The 23,149-nt window shown below is 35.4% G+C and overlaps 1 protein-coding gene across 3 annotated transcripts in view; it reads left to right on the top strand.

Moving 5' to 3' along the window:
- obe (obelus) overlaps window positions 1-21,021 on the top strand; it is a 437,154-nt gene extending 416,133 nt beyond the window's left edge. For all 3 annotated transcript variants that reach the window (XM_067124317.1, XM_067124318.1, XM_067124319.1), the window contains exons 43-45: window positions 1,335-1,503; window positions 3,695-3,862; window positions 19,962-21,021. In XM_067124317.1, the coding sequence (XP_066980418.1) occupies window positions 1,335-1,503; window positions 3,695-3,862; window positions 19,962-20,167 (543 nt within the window). In that variant the 3' untranslated portion in view covers window positions 20,168-21,021. The remainder of the gene's footprint in view (window positions 1-1,334; window positions 1,504-3,694; window positions 3,863-19,961) is intronic.
- Window positions 21,022-23,149: the final 2,128 nt, after the last annotated feature.

Here is a 23,149-nt window from a genome sequence, read left to right as displayed (position 1 = left end):
ATTCATAATTTGGATAGTGTAGTAGGCATCATGAACTTTAATTTTAATTTGCTTCTGAATACTATTCATGGATTCATGTCTCTATAGCACATTAAAGTGTGGTTACCTCAGGTAACCATCTTAGCTCCTCAAGTTGCTGATGAATGCTCAGTCATATTCTCATGCTGCTGCCTACCAGGTTAAGTATACCTTAGTTTTACCAGACCACAGAGCTGATTAACAGCTCTCCTAGGGCTGGCCCGAAGGATTACTTATTTTACTTGGCTAAGAACCAACTGGTTACTTAGCAATGGGACCTACAGCTTATTGTGGAATCCGAACCACATTATAGCGAGAAATGAATTTCTATCACCAGAGATAAACTCCTCTAACTCTTCATCAGCCGGCCGGAGTGCAAACCACTGTTATGCCTGGAGCACTCACAGCAGAGATCCCTTGGAATTGACTTTGCTACCTTTGTCATCAATCCTCCAATAATCCTGCATTTAAAGGTCTAAGTTTGGGTGGTTTAACTTTTCATTCTTCATTCTAAATGGCTATTTAAGTCATATAAGTCTAATAGGATTGTGATGAAACATAAGTTTTTGTTACACAAAACAAGTTTTTTTCATACAAAATCATTAATCTTGGAGTGAGTAACCTTTCTTCTGCACACAAACATCATATGCAAGACTGAGCATGTCTCATTCTTGAATGGTGTTAGTTTATGTGACTGGAATTTCTTCATCTGCAGAAATTATGCAGTATATGAAATCTGTGTTGTATAATAAAAACGGTATTTATCTTAAATTTGATCTCTGTATTGTGTGTTGCTGATTTAAAACAAGAATTGCATCACTGTACACCCAGTATGAAAATAATTATAATTTAAATTGAACAGTTCTGGTCATATATTCCTCCTTATATAAAAGCTCTCAGTCATTTTTCTAGACATAATATTATTTATCAATCATGATAATTCTTAGCTGTTTAATCCATTGATAAATTTTTAATTATCTGGGATACTCATAATTAAATTCCTTTTAATTCCTTAATTGGTAATCGGTATTTGGCTTTGCTATTTTGTGCTTAACATCACCATCAACCTCAGATGTGTGATTGGTGGATTTTTATATGAGGAATAAATTTTATTACATTGCAAGTTTATATATGAATACAGATTTCCTATGCTCTGTCTTCATTCATTCTGTAGGTATTCAAAGTTGCATATGAGTGAGTTGTATTCTTTCCACGAATGTTTCTATATTTGTAATGTGAATGCCTTACCATTATGATATATCACATATCTTTTTGTATGATGTTTAGTTTTTACACTTTGGTTTACTGTATTTCAGACTAAAGACCTGCGAGTGCATGCACCCAAATTCCCTAAAGCAAAAGATGAGGGTTGGTTTTTAGTGCTTGGGGAAGTTGAATCTGGAGAACTTATAGCTCTGAAGAGGGTTCCTCCTGTCCGTGGCAGAGTAACTCACACCATGGTGTTCACTACCCCTCCTGAACCTGGTAGAAATATTTTTAATTCTGTTGTTGTAGATAAAGTATGTTAATACTTTTAGTAACTTAAAAACAACCTGCTCACTTACTGTAATATATTTGGTTCATAATTTAAATTTAAAAACATTGAGATTGCATCCTGATGTTGTTGGAAGTCATATGAATATGTATTTGTATGAAACACAAAACATTCCTTCACCATAGCATTTTGTTTCAATATTGTGGATGGTAGACTTCACTTGAGAGATACAGAAGAGGACAGCACTTGCACTATGATGACATTGAGAACCATTCCTCAAGTGGGATATGATATTCCTCTCTCTTTTCTTTTTTGTCACTTTCCTTTGTTAGGTCTCTTTGGACTCTTAGTGCCAACAGGCATTTCAGTGATGCATTTGGGAACTTTTATTATGAGGTAACTGCAGGCTAAATACCATGCAAAAAGAAAGACTTATACAGTACTATATAAAGAGAATACTGGTCACATTTTACTAGTTACATATGTGTTTGTACTTTGAGAATGTGTTTAGCAAAATACTAAGACAAGCGGTTTGCAAGCAGAGAATGTCTGATAGACACATTGAGCTAGTGAAGCTACTGTACATTACTCAAAATAATGAGTGGAAGGTAATACTGTAGCAGGTATAGTAGAAGAATTTGAAATAAATGTTTATGCCCAACAATAATGAAGCATCAAAATCCTGTATTTTATTATATTAATAAAGGAATCGACAATGGAGTGGATAGAAAGAATCCCCTGGTGGTTACTATGTGCCAGAAACTAGATATTAACAGGAAAATCAGCAGAAGTCCTAGAACTGTGTGAAACAGGGAAGAAAAGAATGTAATTAGAGGACTGAAAATCACTGTAAACACAGCCAAGTTTATGGTGACTAGAAAAGGAACAAATAAAAATATGCAAACAGGGAACAGGCCCAGTAAATGATGTGGGAGAGTTGAAAGGGTGAATGCCTTACATGTACATTTCTATTTATAAATTGTTACAGATGCTAAGGATTGCAGAATTTAAATGGAATACGGGAATTTTTGGTGCCCAAAATTTGTAAAAGCAAACAAAGAACAGGGGAGAAAGAGAACTTTTTTTTTAGTGGAAGGGCAGTACTTGGAAGGGTACTGGGTTATGAAGCTGCACTGAGAGTGTAGTAGGCAAGAGTAGCAACAGCATGGATAAAGTGAGAAGGTATTCTAGCTAGGCTACTCGTAAATAAGAATGCCCAGTTAGTAAAAAGGGGAAAAATATATGTTGTGTAAAGGCTAGGAATTATATGTTATATGCTGAAAGACAAGTATATTATTAAGATCAGATGGATTTGACAAGTCAGGAAGGGGATAAGGACAGTTAGTTAGAGAAATTATAGATAGGGAAGTAGAAAGACACAATAGTATTTATATATTAAACATAGCATAACAAGACCAGAGCCACTTTTGAAGACAGGGCTTACCAAAGGTTGAAGAAGTTGGACAACCAGACATGATCAGGCTAAAGGGAACAGATACAACATAAAAGCCAACAAGCAGTGCAGCTGGGGCGGAAAGGCTGTTACAAAGGACCTGTAATGCCATCAGAATTGTGTTATGCAAGGCACACCATAAGCAATACGCCCACCACAGAAACAAATACTAGAAGAAAGACCCAGAAAATCATGGGGAAAGGGCACAGGTGAAGTCTTGGACTTGAATCAGGTTAGAATGTAGGCCAAAAATGCACAGCAGAACCCTTTTAAAGGAAAAATTTAACAAATCTACAATGATCAAATTTTTTATATCATTAACCCTTGTCATCCACTGTTGTTTGTTGTTGGTCAGTGTTAAGGTTTTCTCTGCTGTTAGCAGTCTTGAAACTCCGGTTGCTATGTTGGAAGTACAGTGTACTTTTAATTGTGCTGATAAGAATAGCATGGTGTTTTCAGGCACAGCACTTTACTGTAAAACCCAATTGATTAAAGTTTAAAACTAAATATAAATCACTGGCTTAAAAAAGGCTATCCCCTTCCCACCATTCGAGTCAAACTACTGTATTAACTAGTGTAGAAGAGTGAGAAAGAGGAGTCGTACCCACTCGAGAGGATGGCTTCACTTTCATGGCAGTGGAAGTACAGTCTTATAATTTTCAACGCTAAAGTGCCAAAAAAATTTGTATGTTAAATTACAAAAACAATAATTTTTTTTTTTTTTTCAGGGAAAGCTGTTCTTACGTTGTATGTTATGTCAGACAGTTACCTTGGATTAGACCAACAGTATGACATTCATTTAGAAATAATTGTTAGCAGTAGAAATGATAAAGGTCTGAATGATCCAGTTAGTGAAACAGATGAAGTACCACAGAAATGGCTTCCTCCACACACAGGTACTTTCACTTTTATTTTTCTGTTGTTCAGTGTATTACAGATTTAAGCACTGTAAAAGTATTGTTCTTTGTCTGCATGATTATTATTATTGTTATATTATAAATTAGTTTACAAGACCACTTGGTTCCATTGATAAATTTTCAAAATTTTCACCTGAAGGAATATTTCTTGTAATGAAAAGTGTATGATAAATTGGAGAAAGGTAAAGGTGAAGTTAATACAGCTAGGTGGGAAGAGACCAAAGGGAATAAGTAAGTAAAAAAAGCAGAAAGGGAATGCTGCAAAGAACCTTTAGAAGCATCTACGGCGTCCCAAACTGTACACTGTAAATGGTATCCCCTACAGGTCTGCTTCATGAAGCTTTAAGGATTTTTTCCATAGATATTTGAGTTTGTATTATTTCAGCTTTATCTTTTAGTTTTAGATAAAACTGTTGGTCTTCTTCTGTGCCTTTATTCAATGAAAACTTCCTGTAGTGCATATAGATTCTTCTCATATACCTGTAGTATGAGGCATTCTTGTGGGCATCTTTAGAAAATTAGCATTGTGTCATTGTGATTTTGTAATATTCATGTTATCAGTTTATTCGTTATTGCCTATGGACCATTTCAATCATTTGAAGTGGATAAGAATCAGAGTAAAATTATTATATTTCTAGTGGTAAAGTAACTTGCACAGTATATTAACACCAATACATTACTGTAGTTGCAGATTTAACATGAAGTGGCAAAGTATTTTAGTAATGCAGGCAGCAGAAACTAGTAAATGGGCTATTGCAGTAAAATGTTATGATACATTAGAATTAGAATTTGAAAGGAATAGAGCTCTAGCCATAAAATGGCTCTAACAGAATACAAGATACAGTAATTCAAATTTAACAGTAACTGCATGGAAGTTTATTTTGCAAATGTTTCTTAGAGCTCTCTATCAGGTTTATTGTTCTCTTATTGTTCTCTCAGAGTATAATATTAAATGCCACTGTTAATGGTCCACATAAATATTTGGCAGTTATCAGGACAGTTATATTCAAAGTTTGATATGCTTCTTTCAGTTCTTTTATTTCTTTTAGTAAGAAAAGACCTAATAGATATATATAGTTTTTTGTTATACTGTATACAGGCAGTGTATTTTTGGTCATATTTGAGTCTTATGTATGAAGTTTCAGAGTTGGCCTTTGTTCCTTTGTAAAATTATCTGATTTGATAAGTTCATTTTATGATATTTAATTCCACATTGATGATTATCATATAGGTGCTGATATGTAACAGTTGCTGTGGGATCCTACTAAAGACCCTATCCTTGAAGGTGCCCATATAGAAATTGGCAAATAGGACTCCCAATCCCCCTAATTGGTGACAAAGGGGGCCTTCTTAATACATGTCTCTAGAATGGCCTTCAGAACTTCCTTTAGAATGTTTATGCCCTTTATAAGTGATGAAGAGGATGAAGAGGGCTTTCTTGGTACACATATTTAGAAGGGCCTCTGGATCCTCCTCTGGGGTGTTTTAATTCAGATGTGGTCTTGTTAACATGGATATTAGTAAAAAGGTTCTCAATATCTAAAAAAGTGATAATGCCTGTTGAGGAAGAGCTTTGGAGTTCCCCTAGGAAGCCTGTGAATAACAGGAAGCAGTATATAAAGCCAGGGGATGGGAGGCATTCCTCAAGGAGTGAATTCTCTCTAGGGTCCTGTTTGTTTGTTCAGCAAAATTTGGAGCTTTAAGCCAAAATTATTTGCTCTCCATATGGCAATGCTCAGGATCTGTTTCAAGCTCTAGGCAGCATTTTTCATCTTTTTTGGTAGAGTGGAGCTTTTGTAGGGGCCACCACAGTCACAATTGGTGAGGAATTCATCCAGGAGGGAGTTGTTCAGCCTACTTTTCTTCAAATGTCTCTGTGAATTTACACAATAATTGGATGGATGCCACCTCTCATACATTGGAATGATTACAGTCTTGCTCTTAAAACATCTCTCTTATCACCTAAAGGAAGCTCCTTATTTAATAATTACAGTCATCAAAACTGAAGAAGACCAGACAGGCCATGAAAATGATCAGCATGGCACCAGATCATCAATGCATGCACTTTCTTGAAGTCCTGCGTATCCTAGAGGAAAAGCCAGAGATAAATACACAAATGAAATGGAATTTTCCCCTACTCTCTCACAGAGAAACGAGAAAGAGAGTGAGTCTCACAGAGAAACGAGAAAGAGAGTGAGTGCTATTCCTGAAGTAACAACAAATAACAGAGGAAGTAATATAGAAAATCAACCAACACCAAATGAGAGAGAGTGGGAGAGAGAGAGGGGGGGAAGGCAATATCTTATAAGAAAAATTTGACTGGCATGGACTTCTGCTAACTCTAAGCTGCTCCCCTGCTATGTTGCATCCTATGTATTTTATTAATTCATGATTCTCTGTAGATGGCTATGTCCCCCCCCATCAACATGTTAGAGATAAGAAATAAACAGTCTATCCATGTCTTGGCCAGAGACTAAAATGACTACGATGTGTAACAATACTAATTTGGAAGGAATCATTCTTTAAGGACACTGATATTGACAACAGTGACTTTTTCAGTAGCATTCAGCTAATGCGCTGATACCCCAAAGGCAAGGCATCATTCCTCCATGCTAACCATCTTGAAGAATGTGGGGAGAGTAGGGCAATGGAAGTTTGAGACCATGGGTTTGTAGAAAAAGTTTGTTCGTATGGGTACACAAACCATTGCCTTTTGGAGAATATCTAGCTTGTAGAGCTGAAGAGTTGAATGACTGTAGTCACAAGGCTATTCATATGGGTGTGCTAGTGAATGAGTGGAGGAATCCATTAACGCTTAATCTTTTGACTGTTCAGTGTGAGGTTGTGTGTGCTGCCATTCTCTCCTCTCCCTTGAATGAACATGGGTGAGTTTAACATTCCTTTATTAAGGAGGTTTGTTGGTAGCTATATGGCAGATTAATGTCTCCTGCACTTGTAGAGCCACAGTAGTTTTATCTCATTGTCAAGGTAAAGCTTGTGTCCATTCTTCCCCTCGTGAGAAATTTGTGGATTGAATAGAAGAATAAAATAGATCATAAGATTTCGGCCAAAGACCAAGCGCTGGGACCTATAAGGTCATTCAGTGCTGAAACGGAAATTGGCAGCAGGGAGGTTTGAAAGGTGTAACAGGAGGAAAACCTCACAGTTGTTGGAGAAGGTGGAAAGTCAGATGGAAGAAAGATATGAATGGAGGTATAGTGAAAAGAATGAAAGAGGCTGCAGCTAGGGGCCGAAGGGATGCTGTAAAGAACCTTAAGTAATGTCTACAGTGCACCAATTGAGGCACATTGATGGCACTATCCCCTGTGGGGTGTGTGGATTGGGCTTCTCAGTGAGAAATATTTAGCTAGAGGAAAAGGAGGTTTGAGAGACATTCGCCATTGGGTTGGGAACCTTACTCCAGTGACATCATTGTATCCAACTGGGACCTTTCTTCCACCATCTTCTATCTTCTATTTCCTGAAGGGATGCTGCCAAGACCCTCAAGTAATGTCTACAGTGCACCAATTGAGGTGCACTGAGGACACTACCCCCCTATGGGGTGTGTGGATTGGTCTTCTCAGTGAGAAATATTTAGCTAGAGGAGAAGGAGGGACGAGAGGCATTCACCAGTGTCATTTGGTTGGAAGCCTTGCTCCACCAGCGACATCGTTGTATCCAGCTGGGACCTTTCTTCCACCATCATCTATTTCCTGAATACCTTCCAAGAGTGCTTCTTGCTCATCAAGGGTTCGCTCTCGTCCTCTGAAAATGCTGTGCCACTCTTTGTTTACAGAAGTGTAGACTTGTCTGGGGTTGAAGTTCACACAGCAGTTCCAATACAGTATACCCTTCATGGTAATAGCGATGAACTGTTCAAGTCTTGTGAAATGCAAGTATGTTAAGAAAATTTGGCCTAAGCTGAATGTTCCAAGGTAGCTCATACTGATCCACCTTTCTAAATAGCTTGGTAGATAAGAATAAGGAAGCCTTGTCTGCCAAATCTTCCAGGCAAATTTCTGGTTGATAGTAAAGTGTCTGCAGCGTCCACAGTTCCAGGAAGCATGAGCAATTTCTTAAAGTGGTCTTGTTTTTGCTGACCTTCCTCCCAAGCAGCCAACTTCTTTAGTTTTTCTTCTACAAGTTCTTGTCAGTGAACAGCAAGCATGCTACATGTAACATGAGAAGAGGAAAAGGTCTAGGTGCTCATCGTCATCTTCTTGAGGAAGGGAAAAGCCAGGCATTTTTGTAAGAAGTCTAAAGTGGGCCTCTCATGACAGATGGAAGAGGAGGAAGGGAAAAGCCAAGCATTTTTGTAAGAAGTCTAAAGTGGGCCTCTCATGACAGATCTCCAGGGAGTGTAGGCATGGTAGAAGATCTACACAACATTGCTTGCCATATAGGTGTCGATAACATGCATGTTCCAGTTTACACAAGATGAGGTAAATTCCTCTTTTCATGTGTGTTCACATTCACACTCGTTGGGCCCCACTTGCTGTGACACTGAGTGCCTGGTCTTGAGACAGGGTGCTGGGAGAGGTTCTTCACCATCGTAGCATCGCTCCTCAAGGGGTTCATGGGGAATGGATACCATGATCATCCAGTTCACAAGAGATACCTGACTAAAGACCACGCACTGTACCTCACTTCCTGTTCTGCGAGTGGGTAGAGGTTCCAATTCATTTTAACCACGAGTGTTCATACAGAAGGGAGAGATCCACGATCCCTTCCTCCTCTTATGCTTGTAGTTCTTCTCGTGCATAGGAGGAGAGCCAAGTGGTCAACTGGCTTATCTAGAGAAGGTGCAGGAGTCCAAAGTTCTGGTCCTCAAGAGTCCCTTACCAGAGCTGGAAAGGGTCAACTCATTCCTTAAGGAACCATGTACCTTTTGAAGGTCTTTCCCTTTCAGAGCCCCTTATGGCTAAGCTAGAACATTTTCAGGTTACTGCATTCATGTATTTTATGGAAGAACATTGTTTTTACAAGCATATAAATAGCATGAAAAAACAAGCATATAAATAGCATGAATTGCAATTTGAAAGGGAGGGCAATGAAGATGAATCAAGGACCAGATGAACAGACCAGGATGCAAGAGTTACAACTTCTTTCAAGCAGTAAGTAGTGGAGTAACACTGGAAATCCAGAATTGTGAAGTTTATGTAAAGTAATGGATTTGCAGTTGACACTATCCAATAAATGCACATTCACCAAGGACGAGGTATAAAGGCAGGTACTCCAGGGATTGTACGCATGTACATTGGCCCTAATCAAGAGGGATGAAATCATGAGGACATTTAGGATGACTGACCGGGATCCCTGCCAGTAGGGAAAAACAATCCTCTATGACAATTGATGCCCACAAATAAACAAGAGGTCTGTGTGTGAAATCCCACAGGTTGGATTTTGAAATCTCACAGGTAGGATTTTGCAAAGATGTTTTTACCACACCAGTTCCCACTCCAAGGATGGAGAACTACAGGATGTATTGAATTCCAAGAAAGAGGAGAAAGTTCAAACCTCATTACCCTTGATCACGAGTTGCGAGATAACCTTTTCAAAAACAGCCAAATAAGCTCATGCTATGGTCAGTTTGTAATTAATTCTTTTGAAAACAAAAGAAGTTGGTGACTCTGAGGAAACAGATCAGGAGACCAGAAGGATACAGTCTGCTGGAGATGAACCTTGATGGACTTCACTCATGAGCAGTGAGTAAATGGCAACAACAAAGTATACAGGAATAGTGGAGGCCACGTAAAGCAAAGATTGCAGGCACTTTGCAAGAAGCATTGATTCAGCCAAAGTCTTATAGACCAAAAGTATCAAAAGAGGAGGAGTCCCAACCCTGCATTAACTCATCCATGGGTGAATCAAACAGCCTAAAACTGGTCCTGGAGCATGGAGGTTGCCTTCTGACCCAAGAAAGTGGCTTATACCAAATAAAGGATTTTCAACACTCAGTAATGAAGAGATTGGAATATTTCTCAGGGTGAAGAGATCATCCAGAGAGGTAGTCTTTCATGGAGAAGAAGCTTTTCAGAAAAGAGAGAGGTGAGGAGGGGTTAGGGTTGAGACCAGGGATGGCAGACATCTCTTACCCTGGGCATCCTTGGCACAAGGGTGTGGCAGTGCTGGAAAGGATGTGGCAGTGCTGGAAAGGAAACATGTAAGATGAGACCTGACTCTTGACATTTGTGGCTGCAGTGTGGCAAGATGAGAAAGTCAGGAGGATCACCAATTGCAGGGCCAGTTACATGCTTATACAAACACACACTGAGCAAATCTTCTAAGGGGAATACTGATGACCCCTCTGCAGATGTGGGTTCTTGTCCAAGAACAACTTAACCCTTAAACGCCGACTGGACGTATCATACGTCGACTAAAATTGTCTGTTGGGTGCCGAGTGGACGTACTGTACGTCGACTACAAAAAATTTCAACCTTCAGTCAACTTTGACTCGACCGAAATGGTCGAAAAACGAAATTGTAAGCTAAAACTCTTACATTCTAGTAATATTCAATCATTTACCTTCACTTTGCAACAAATTGCAAGTCTCTAGCACGATATTTCGATTTATGGTGAATTTTTGAAAAAAACTTTTACCTTATGTCCGCACGGTAACTCGGCCGAAAATTTCAAAAATTCTTTCGTCATTTTGTCGTAATTTTTGCACTGTTTTATATTAGCCGTTACATAAAGTTTTATATATGAAAATGTGTGCAATTTCATGTAGAATACAACAAAATACAACCCATGGTTTTAGCTTTTATCAGTTTGGAAATATTTTCATATAAATCACGATAACTGCCAAAATTTCAACCTTCGGTCAACTTTGACTTGACCGAAATGGTAAAAAACGCAATTGTAAGCTAAAACTCTTACATTCTAGTAATATTCAATCATTTACATTCTAGTAATATTCAATCATTCACCTTCATTTTGCAACAAACTGGAAGTCTCTAGCACAATATTTCGATTTATGGTGAATTTTTGAAAAAAACTTTTCCTTACGTCCGCGCCAGAAATTCTTTTGTCACGTTGTCGTAATGTTTGCACCATTTTGTATTAGTCGTTACATAAACTTTTATATATGGAAATGTGCGCAATTTCATGTAGAATACAACAGAAAATAACTCATGGTTGTAGCTTTTATCAGTTTGGAAATATTTTCATATAAATCACGATAACTGCCAAAATTTCAACCTTCGGTCAACTTTAACTCGACCGAAATGGTAAAAAAACACAATTATAAGCTAAACCCCTAACATTTTAGTAATATTCAATCATGTACCTTCATTTTGCAACAAACTGGAAGCCTCTAGCACAATATTTCGATTTATGGTGAATTTCTGAAAAAAAAAAAAACTTTTTCCTTACGTTTGCGCACGGTAACTCGGCTGAACATCTCAGAAATTCTTTCGTCACGTTGTCGTAATGTTTGCATCGTTTTACATTAGTCGTTACATAAACTTTTATATATGAAAATGTGTGCAATTTCATGTAGAATACAACAAAACATAACTCATGGTTGTAGCTTTTATCAGTTTTTAAATTTTTTCACATAAATCACGACAACTGCCAAAATTTCAACCTTCAGTCAACTTTAACTCGACCGAAATGGTGGAAAAACGCAATTGTAAGCTAAAACTCTTACATTCTAGTAATATTCAATCGTTTACCTTCATTGTGCAATAAATTGGAAGTCTCTAGCACAATATTTCGATTTATGGTGAATTTTTTACAAAAACATTTTCCTTACGTCCGCTCGGTAACTCTGCCGAACATCTCAGAAATTTTTTCGTCACTTTGTCGTAATGTTTGCACCGTTTTATATTAGTCGTTACATAAACTTTTATATATGAAAATGTGCGCAATTTCATGTAGAATACAACAGAAAATAACTCATGGTTGTAGCTTTTATCAGTTTTGAAATATTTACATATAAGTCGCGATAAATAGAAAAAATTCTACCTTCGGTCAACTTTAACTCGACCGAAATGGTCAAAAACTGCAATTGTAAGCTAAAACACTTACAGTCTAGTAATATTCAATCAATTAGCTTCATTTTTCAACAAACGGGAAGTCTCTAGCACAATATTTCGATTTATGGTGAATTTTTGAAAAAACTTTTTTTACGTCCAGCTGCGTTTAATTCATGCATCATTTTGTGATAATATTTTCTCTGTGTTGCTTTGATTGTTTTACAATTTATTATATACCAAAATCATCGCAATTTAGTGTACAATACAAAGAAAAATAAATAACCTGTTAGCTTTAACCATTTTGTTCAGCGCGATTTGTATAAAATTATATATGAAATTTTTTTTTTTGCGCTGTCATATATTTCAATATTTATATATGATAATGATATTTTTTCATTTCTGATGGTTGCATACTAAACTTCAGGCAATGACAAAAAAAGGGAGCCAAAAATGAACTCTTAATCTTAAAAACTAAGCGTGCTGTGATTTTTTGAAAAAAACTTTTTTTCCGCTTTGGCGCTAACTCCCGAACGCCGCCGGCATACGGGAGACATTTTTGTAAATAGAGGCTTGGCGTTAGAGGGTTAAAGGAACTTTACTGTCCTTGCTTGCTCAAGTAAGCTGAGGCATGAGTAAGGGAAATATATTCCCAGTAAGCTTAGCATAATAGGGGAAAGGATACAGGTCACCAAAATAAATTCAGTATCTTAATTTTAAAGAAGCATAATTAACACAATGAATAGCTCAAATAGAGATGGCAGCTTTTACTTCTTACTGGAAGAGGAAATATTAACTGAACAAATAAACAACACCCCTAAGACTAAGGCAAGGCTAAAACTTACTTGTCAAAGCTCCTACATGAAACAAAGTCAGATTGTGAAAACCAAGCAAAACTTATACTTATAATTAAATCAGAGTATCTCACTTGAGTATCTGAAATAAAGTATTGAAATAGGTGAGTATAGTCAGCCCTAGCTACTTGCAGTCTCGTAATTCACAGATTTTTCTGTGGAACTTGTCCCTAAATTATTTGCGAAAAATTTGGCAATACACAGACTTTTTCGTTGAGAAATACAGTAAACCCCCCGTATTCGCGCAGGATGTGTATTGCACCACCCCCTCACTCCCCATGAATAGCTAAAATCCGCAAATACTTAAAACCCTCCAAAAACACTTAGAACTGCCTATTTTGACAGTTTAAACACAAGAAAAATCCTCTAAAAATGCTTATACCAGAGTATTTTAATAGTTTTGTCACAAAAAGTGCATGTCATGAAAATTATATGAAAATACACTGATTAGTGAATATTTCTCAGTGAAAAATATCGCGAATGGGCGAATTTTCTGCGAGTAATGGATAGATAGGTTCCACAGAGAAATCCACAAATATGAGAGTCTGCAAATCGTGAGAACATGAATACGGGGGTTTACTGTATACACTAATTAGTGTATTTTGAAGTTTTTTCATGACAAAATTTTATGATAAAAAAATTATTTATTGATTTTCAAACATTAACCCATTCATAATTTTCAAACATTAACCCATTCATACCCAAATGACGTAGTGGTACGTAAAAGTACCCTACTCCCCTTCCTACCCGACTGACGTACTGCTACATAAAATTTACAGAAATTTTTCGTACGAGTGTTAGGAGTAATTTTTTTTTTTTATTCGGACAGTTAGTGGTTTCCATAGGCTAAAGCATACCTTGGACCGTGTAACTCAGGCATCAGTACGCCAGCCAAGCAGTTCCTATACTGCGCATGCGCAAATCCCTGGCATAGTAAAGTTCTCACAATGAAAGCAGCTGATCCTACCCACACTTCTCTCTCATATCTTACATTTTTTATAAAATGTGAGATTACATTACAGTAAAACCCCTGTATTCGCGTTCTAATGATTCGCGGACTCACGCATTGGCGGGTTTCTCTGTGGAACATATCTAGCCATTATTCGCGGAAAATTCGCCCATTCGCTGTATTTTTCACTGAGAAATATTCACTAAGTACTGTATTTTCATGTAATTTTCATGAATAAATGTACTTTTTGTGATAAAACTATTAAAATACTCAGGTATATGCATTTTTACAGGGTTTTTCTGTTTAAACTATCAAAATGGGCAGTTCTAAGTGTTTTTAGAGTTTTAAGTATTCGCGGATTTTAGCTATTTGCGGGGGCGTGTGGGATGCATCCCCCGTGAATACGGGGGGTTCGCTGTATTGGAAACACTGTGTTTCGTACCCTCTTTTTCTATAAGTTTTTTAGTTCCTGAATCAAATCCCTGGCGTAGTAAAATTCTCACAGTGAAATCAGCTGATTCTATCCACGCTTCTCTCTCGTATCTTACATATTTTTTTACATTTTTTATAAAATGTGGGATTTGTATGTGGGATTACACTATGGGAAACACACTGTTTCGTACCCGCTTTTTCTATAAATTTTTTTACCAACTGTACTTATTTGTTTTTCATTCTTTTATATGTCGATATTTAGAGAATTTTGTTGGCTTTCTCATGAAAAATAATTCATTCGCCTAACTGTTATAGGTTTTGAGCTATGAACAATAATGTTGACAACGGTAACATTTTTTTTTGTTTCGATCAACTTACAACGTCAAAATGGAACTGTTGCCGTTACCAAAACCATTTTTCTTGACTCTCATTGTATTCCTCAACCTTTCCTCTAAATTTTCGAATATTTACAAAGTAATTCCTATGAAAAATAGCCAAGATAGAGCTCTTAAAAAAAAAAAACTATAGTGCTAATTCTCACCGTACACTGGGCAGCGCGCTCTGTTTCTTACCCTCTTTTCTATCAATTTTTTCACAAACTGTACTTATCCGTTTTTCATTATTTTACATATCGATATTTGGAGAATTTTGTTGGCTTTCTCATAAAAAAAATTAATTTGCCTGACTTTCATAGTTTTTGGGCTACGAACGAAAATGTAAAAATAAGTAGATTTTTTTTTTTAATAACTCAAATTTTTTCAATTTAGAGGGCTGGAACTCTTATTCTGACTATTCCAGCATAAAATATAAGCATTGAGAAAAAAGGACAGCAAAATGAACATTGTTGGCATATAATTTCTATTTTTGCTGAATTTTCTAAATAAATATTTTTTCTCACTGTTGAGCGCTCCCAGACACCTCGGATCTCTGGTAGGCGCGGCGCTGAAACTATACAGATGCGAAAGTGTTAATATTAATAAAACTAAATAATAATAAGGCAGTCCCCGGTTATTGGCAGGGGTTCCATTCTAACAGCATGATGATAAGTGAAAATTGGCGATAATCCAAAATCGGCGATTTTTGGTTAGTGGCGCCTCAGTTAAGTATGTATCAGCACCAGTAAGCAGAATTCAGTGCACATCGGTGCCGAAAATTGCCAATTTTTGTCGCTAGACAAGCACCGAAAAACCGGATTGCCGATAACCGGGGACTGCCTGTAATAATAATATTGTACCTGTAATAATACAGGTAATAATAAGTACTAATTTTCAGATATTAATAATAATAGTAATAGGATTAAATAATAATAAGATTAACTACTGTAATAACTGAGAGAGAGAAACTTTGTGGAAAGATACAGGGTTTTAGCTTTGCATGGTAAAAAACTGGTTCTCGCCCCTCCATAGATTCAGGAGGGACCCCTTTATAGTACCCAAGGGACCTCCTTATAGCGAACCCTGCTGGCAGCTGGTGCTTAAACTGGTTTTTTCACCCATTATAGATACAATGCTCAGCCTCGATACTATTGAAGTGATATTACAGTGATTGAAGTATTATATTGAATATTGAAATTATATTAAAATGATATATAAGTGTTTCAGGATGACATTATAAGCATTTCTATAGAGGATACAATTTATGATAAAGTGATTTACAGTACTAATTTTCAGATATTAATACCAAGTTTAATAAGATTAAATAACATTAAATAATAAAAATAATAATTTTCTCTCTCTCTCATATTGAGATGAGAGAGTACAGGCAGTCCCCAGTTTACGACAGAGATTCCGTTCCTACGCCGCGTCCTAAGCCGAAAATCATTATAAGCCAAAAATCCTAAGAAAACCTTACTTTAAATGCTTTGGGTATATTGAAAACAATCTAAACAGCAATTTTCACTGAGTTTATGTTCATAAAAAAATTCCAAATTTTGATTATTCTGCCATTTTGGAGCCATATTTCTTCCATTAGATTGGCGTCGTAACCCCAGAACATGCGTCTTAAACCAGGAAATAATTTCTGATGAATATATTTGAAAAGCATCGCCACCTTGGAACGTCATAAGCCGGACCTGTCATAACCCAGGGACTGCCTGTATGTTTGTTTGTTTTGTATGATAAGTAAATGATTTACCAATTTTCAAATATTAAAATTAATGTAAACAGCAAATTATCAATTCATTAAAGAAAATATACAGTAGTGAATTAGTAAGATGTTAGCTAAATAAATTTTTTCCCTCTTCTTTTTCCCAGTCTCCTCGAGACAGGAGGGTGGGTGTAACCTGTCAAATATGTCGAATATCTTGACATATTGACCACAAGGGTAGAAAGTGTTGCCCTCTTGGTGGTGTGTGATGTTGCCCATTCTCTCTCTCTCTCTCTCACCAAAGGTGAGGTAGATGGATAGATAAATAGATAGATAGAAAGGGAGACTGGTTAATAGAAAGATATACATAATATATATACTGTACTGTATTATTAACATTTTTAATTGTTTAACCATGCAACTAAGTTCATCTCTCTCTCTCTCTCTCTGTTATTGGCTACATATATATTTTTAAGGGTAAAATGTTTAAGATGACTTTGAAATAATGTTAATATCACTTCAAAGATTAATACAGTAGCAGGATAATAATTTAAGGCATATTTGATGTATTTGAACTTTTAAGATAGGCAGTTATAAGCATTTTTAGAGGGGGTGTTAACCCTCTAACGCCGAGCCTCTATTTACAAAAACGTCTCCAGTATGCCGGCGGCGTTCGGGAGTTAGCGCCAAAGCGGAAAAAAAGTTTTTTTCAAAAAATGACAGCATGCTTAGTTTTTAAGATTAAGAGTTCATTTTTGGCTCGTTTTTTTGTAATTGCCTGAAGTTTAGTATGCAACCATCAGAAATGAAAAATTATCATTATCATACGTAAATATTGAAATATATGACAGCGCAAAAAAAAATTTTCATATATAATTTTATACAAATTGTGCTGTGAGCAAAACGGTTAAAGCTAACAGGTTATTTTTTTTTTTTTTTTATTGTACACTAAATTGCGATGATTTTGGTATATAACAAATTGTAAAACGATCAAAGCAGCACAGAGAAAATATTATCACAATATGATGCATGAATTCGTAACACGTGGACGTAAAATTTTTTTTTTCAAGAATTCACCATAAATCAAAATATTGTGCTAGAGACTTCCGTTTGTTGAAAAATGAAGCTAATTGATTGAATATTACTAGACTGTAAGTGTTTTAGCTTACAATTGCAGTTTTTGACCATTTCGGTCGAGTTAAAGTTGACCGAAGGTAGAGTTTTTTCTATTTATCGTGATTTATATGTAAATATTTCAAAACTGATAAAAGCTACAACCATGAGTTATTTTTTGTTGTATTCTACATGAAATTGCGCACATTTTCATATATAAAAGTTTATGTAACGACTAATATAAAACGGTGCAAACATTACGACAACGTGATTTAAAGAATTTCCGAGATGTTCGGCCGAGTTACCACATGGACGTAAGGAAAATGTTTTTTGTCAAAAATTCACCATAAATCAAAATATTGTGCTAGAAACTTCCAATTTATTGCAAAATGAAGGTAAATGATTGAATATTACTAGAATGTAAGAGTTTTAGCTTACAATTGCGTTTTTCGACCATTTCGGTCGAAAGTTAAAGTTGACCGGTTGAAATTTTGGCAGTTATCGTGATTTATGTGAAAATATTTCAAAACTGATAAAAGCTATAACCATGAGTTATTTGCTGTTGTATTCTACGTGAAATTGCGCAAATTTTCATATATATAAAAGTTTATGTAACGACTAATGTAAAACGATGCAAACATTACGACAACGTGACGAAAGAATTTCTGAGATGTTCGGCCGAGTTACCGCGTGCAGACGTAAGGAAAAAGTTTTTTTTTTTTTTTCAGAAATTCACCATAAATCAAAATATTGTGCTAGAGACTTCCAGTTTGTTGCAAAATGAAGGTACATGATTGAATATTACTAGAATGTTAGGGGTTTAGCTTATAATTGCGTTTTTTTACCATTTCGGTCGAGTTAAAGTTGACCGAAGCTTGAAATTTTGGCAGTTATCGTGATTTATATGAAAATATTTCCAAACTGATAAAAGCTACACCATGAGTTATTTTCTGTTGTATTCTACATGAAATTGCGCACATTTCCATATATAAAAATTTATGTAACGACTAATATAAAACGGTGCAAACATTACGACAACGTGATTTAAAGAATTTCTGGCGCGGATGTAAGGAAAGTTTTTTCAAAAATTCGCCATAAATCGAAATATTGTGCTAGAGACTTCCAATTTGTTGCAAAATGAAGGTAAATGATTGAATATTACTAGAATGTAAGAGTTTTAGCTTACAATTGCGTTTTTTACCATTTCGGTCGAAATCAAAGTTGACCAAGGTTGAAATTTTGGCAGTTATCGTGATTTATATGAAAATATTTCCAAACTGATAAAAGCTACAACCATGGGTTGTATTTTGTTGTATTTTACATGAAATTGCACACATTTTCATATATAAAACTTTATGTAACGGCTAATGTAAAACAGTGTAAAAATTACAACAAAATGACGAAAGAATTTCTGAAATTTTCAGCCGAGTTACTGCGCGGACGTAAGGAAAAAGTTTTTTTCAAAAATTCACCATAAATCGAAATATTGTGCTAGAGACTTCCAATTTGTTGCAAAATGAATGTAAAAGATTGAATATTACTAGAATGTAAGAGTTTTAGCTTACAATTGCGTTTTTCGACCATTTCGGTCGAGTCAAAGTTGACCGAAGGTTGAAAATTTTTTTAGTCGAAGTACGGTACGTCCACTCGGCACCCAACAGACAATTTTAGTCGATGTATGATACGTCCAATCGGCGTTTAAGGGTTAACTATTCATGGATTTTAACTATTCGTGGGAGGGGGGTTGTCTTGTACATATCGAATATAGGGGTTTTACTGTACTCACAGCAACACAACAGTGACAATTATTCAGACAAGCAAAAGATGCTAAGTAAGCATTAAATTCACTTAATGCTCAGCAGAATACATCAAGAGTAAAGGAAAATCAACAAGCACATTTGTAAATGAAAAATGAAAGGTACATCACCATAACAGAAACACAGTGATAATACAAAGAAGCACAGCTGACTTAAGAGAAGTAAAATAGTGGAATGACACCTTGACTTCGGCTCAGTGGAGTATGAGCTTGGCATGCACAGTACAAATACTAAACAAGGAAACTAGTGAAATATTGACCCTACTTGGGTGGAACCTTTCAACCCCTATGGTAACAAAATTGTTTTAGTAAATGTATATTCAGTTGCCCAATTCAAACCAAAACATAAGGCAAAGACAATGGTCCTTGTACGAACACATTCTCATGTTACTAAATACCTAAATATAGAAGTTGCAGTTACCACAGTATGTGAAGCATGGTAGCAGCTTTGTTATTGTAATCAGAAAAAAACATTTTCTAGAGTAAATTTAGTTTAAAATATGTATTCTTGACTTTACCTCTAATAATATTAAAAAGATCAAGAAAGATTATATAAGGAACTGCTAGAGCTAAATACTAGTGAGCTGAGCAGAAAATGGTAAGGATAGCATCCGCTGAGCAGAAAATGGTAAGGATAGCCTCCCAGTTCAGGGAGGATTTGCTTTAAATAACAACTCGGATCAGTTCAACTGTGTAACTAGGGGTAATTTTGACTTCCATTGTGTTTGGTATGAGAATAAGAGGTTTGTTTATTGTATAGACACCATAAATTATTTGTAATTAGAGTACAATTCTTTGTCTGGTGTAAAGCTAAGTGTTGTGATTTCTTAGTAATGGTATTTTCTTTCAACAGATGCAAGCCATGCACAGAATGTACCTTTGAGTAATTCTGAATTATATGAAAAGTCAGATGTAAATGCATCATCTGGAGACTTTGAAGAGAGATTTCGTAATCCAGAAACTGGTGGTTATGGAACTGCTCAAGTAGATAGTGGAGACATTAAGGAAGACAGCAAAGAGCAACGGTCCAGAAACAAATATAGGAGGAGGGAGAAATAACTTGTGTTATACTATTCATGATTGAGATAATAGTGCTGTAGGTTTTCATATATTGAATGCATTACATTCCTTGAACTTCTGCAACTTTTGGATTTTTGTTACCAGATATTATGCATATACAAGTTATTTCTCCAGTTTATTGTGTACAATACTTTGATTAAAAATAATAGTATTATTTTTTAACAAGATGACAGTTTTGCACTGTTTTGTGAAGACCATATTGACAAATTAATCAAAACTGCCTTACAATATGGTCTTTGTCATAAATTTACTTCATGTTATTCTTCATGTGTTATATTTGTGATACTGTATGGTATTTATGAACAGTCATAGTTTATTTTGTTAACCTGAATGGAAAGAACATTGTCCATGAATTATATATGTATATAAACATAGAAGCTTTAAGGTATTTTTACAAAGTCATTTTGTATTTATTGAGGATGGCTAATTTGCTAAGGGTATTGTGTAATTTTAAAATTAAGCAACACTAAAGTTGGATATACAACACACATTTTATCTTGTGTTAGTTTATCAACATTTGGTAGATTTGTAAAATAAATTTTCCAATTTGCTGCTTCTCTCACTGATATGGAGAGAAAAATCATTCATCATTATGTCAGGTTTCTGGAAACCCATGCATGTCATGAAAGTGCATTATAAAGCAATAGACCTTGTAGGGAAAATAGGAATAGGTTTTTGTGACTTCATTTTAAACTGAAGCTGTGATTAACAATCTTCATCAGAGGAACACCTTCAAAACAGTTGTAAAATAGTTTAAGTAAAAGGTTGTGCTTGGATATTTAAAAACCAGGGATTAATAGTCTCAGCATAAAAAAAAAAGTCATGGCATTTAACATTGTGTTCTTATTCTCCTTTCTCATGTATGAAAGAAATTTAACATACTGAATCATAACAATAAAATCAACTGAGCTTCTCCTCTTTATTTTCTCTCACTTCTGTAATGCATTCTCAATCTAGCATACTTACCCTCATGAGTAAAATAAGTTTAATATACTAAACAGAATTTAACACCATATAATAATGTGATAAAAAATAACCGAAATTCTCATAAATAAATTATACCAAGTATTCTTTCTCATTCTCATGCTTTCTCCTTCTCTCATGCATAAAAGAAGGGTGGCACCTAGCACTGAATATACAAAAGAACTTAAAAATGTAATAAAACTGAACTTCATGAACTATCAAATCAGTGAAAGGTGTTTTTGAAAGGCAGGGATGGTGAAGGTTGTACTACTGTGAATCCCTCAATCTAGGCTACTCTCAAAATAACTTTGGGAGAAGTTACCTTTCAAGTACTGATTGATGGTATTCATGCAAAGACCTTCTCACTTAAAAACCAGCAACATAGTAGCACCTTTTTACAATAAGAATAAATAACAACAGTATTCAACTACCATTTAGATTTAAATTTAACATTTAACATTTAGATGGACTAAACATGACATGCAGAGCGTATCATCAGTACTATTTTAAAAAGAGAAACAAATGAAGATTGACTTAAAGCTTAGTGATCACGAACTTAGTCAAGCAGCAAAGTTCTTAGGCATACTGATTGACACACCTACATCAGAAAGCCCATGTAGCCTATATAAAAGTCAAATGCAAAATTAATTATATAGAACTTTGCTCACACAAACTGAAGAGCTGATGATAAACCTTGACATTGCAGTACAAAGCAACTGTCAAGTGTATTCTAGACTATAAATAATAATACCACAAGAAAGTCCCTTCAAGAAGATAATATAAAAGTAGAAGAATTAGCAAAAAGGGGAAGTGATGGTTCATCTGCACTATCCTATTTGCAGAGTAAAGAAGTTGTATTTTCCATGGACGAAGAAGAAATAATCAGAAAGGATTTACCTTTTCCATGGATGAAGAAGAAATAATCAGAAAGGGTTTACCTATCATTAAAGTTCCAATAATTAACAAATTATGTACTGTACTTATGAATTCAGGTAGTACTGCAAGCATAATTGATAAACGTAATTAAGTACATTAACAAATTACTTAGGCGTTAAAGAAATGCTAATTCAGGGTCAAAGCAAAATAAAAGGAGTAGCAGGTAAACAGATTAAAAGTTTAGGAAATGTGAACTTAGAAATAGACCTTTCGTCACATAAAACTTTTGAAAGTTTTATAGTTCTAGAAGACAGATTTTTTCCCACACAAGTGTTGTTCTCATTTAATTTAATGAAGAAGAGATGTGGAATCATCGTAGACTGCCGAGAAGAAAGAATTGACCTGTAACAAGATAATAAAAGGAGCGTATGCTTTACACTTGAAGAAGAAAAGTTTCACCCAAATCTGATCAATTTGTCTCGGACGACTTCAACAAGCGAGAAAGACATACATAAAATCAATTATCATCAAGAGAACAATAAAATAAAATGGAAAAGAATAGAAAAGAGGAATTCCCACAATTACAGACTAGAAACCCAAGATGTGCACATCCAGAAATTATATCCTCGAAAGAAAGAAATAACCCAGAAATAAATAATGGTGATCGCCAAGGTTCTGAATATGACGAAAAACAAGGCGTCTATAATGATAAATATGCAGAGATAAATACAGATAGTTATAGCAACGTAGTAATAAGTTGTGATAATGAAAGGAATTTATTGAAGTGTTGTTAAACAAAATAAATAAAGGAGATATAAATGATATAATAGCAGTAACTGAAGAAAATAGTGTAGATGCAGAAAACTGTTACTTTGCAGAGATAAAAGATGAAGACATACGTTGCGTAAGCACTGCTGATGATCATAAAGTACAATTCATACTCAATAGACAAATAGTTTTGCATCCAAAGTGTTTTAACAAAAATACATTGAAGGGGAAAAGAAGAGATAGAAGTTAAAGACGTTCTATTAATAAATGAAGAGTTGCCAGAATTTATCAGGATGGATAACTCTTTAGTCCACATGAAGGGTAATACTTGTGAAGTTTATGTCCAAAACTACT

This window comes from Macrobrachium rosenbergii, chromosome 22 (assembly GCF_040412425.1).
Source record: "Macrobrachium rosenbergii isolate ZJJX-2024 chromosome 22, ASM4041242v1, whole genome shotgun sequence".
Lineage (NCBI taxonomy): Eukaryota > Metazoa > Arthropoda > Malacostraca > Decapoda > Palaemonidae > Macrobrachium > Macrobrachium rosenbergii.
Note: the sequence above shows the minus strand (reverse complement) of the source record. Positions and strands in the feature narration are given on the sequence as shown.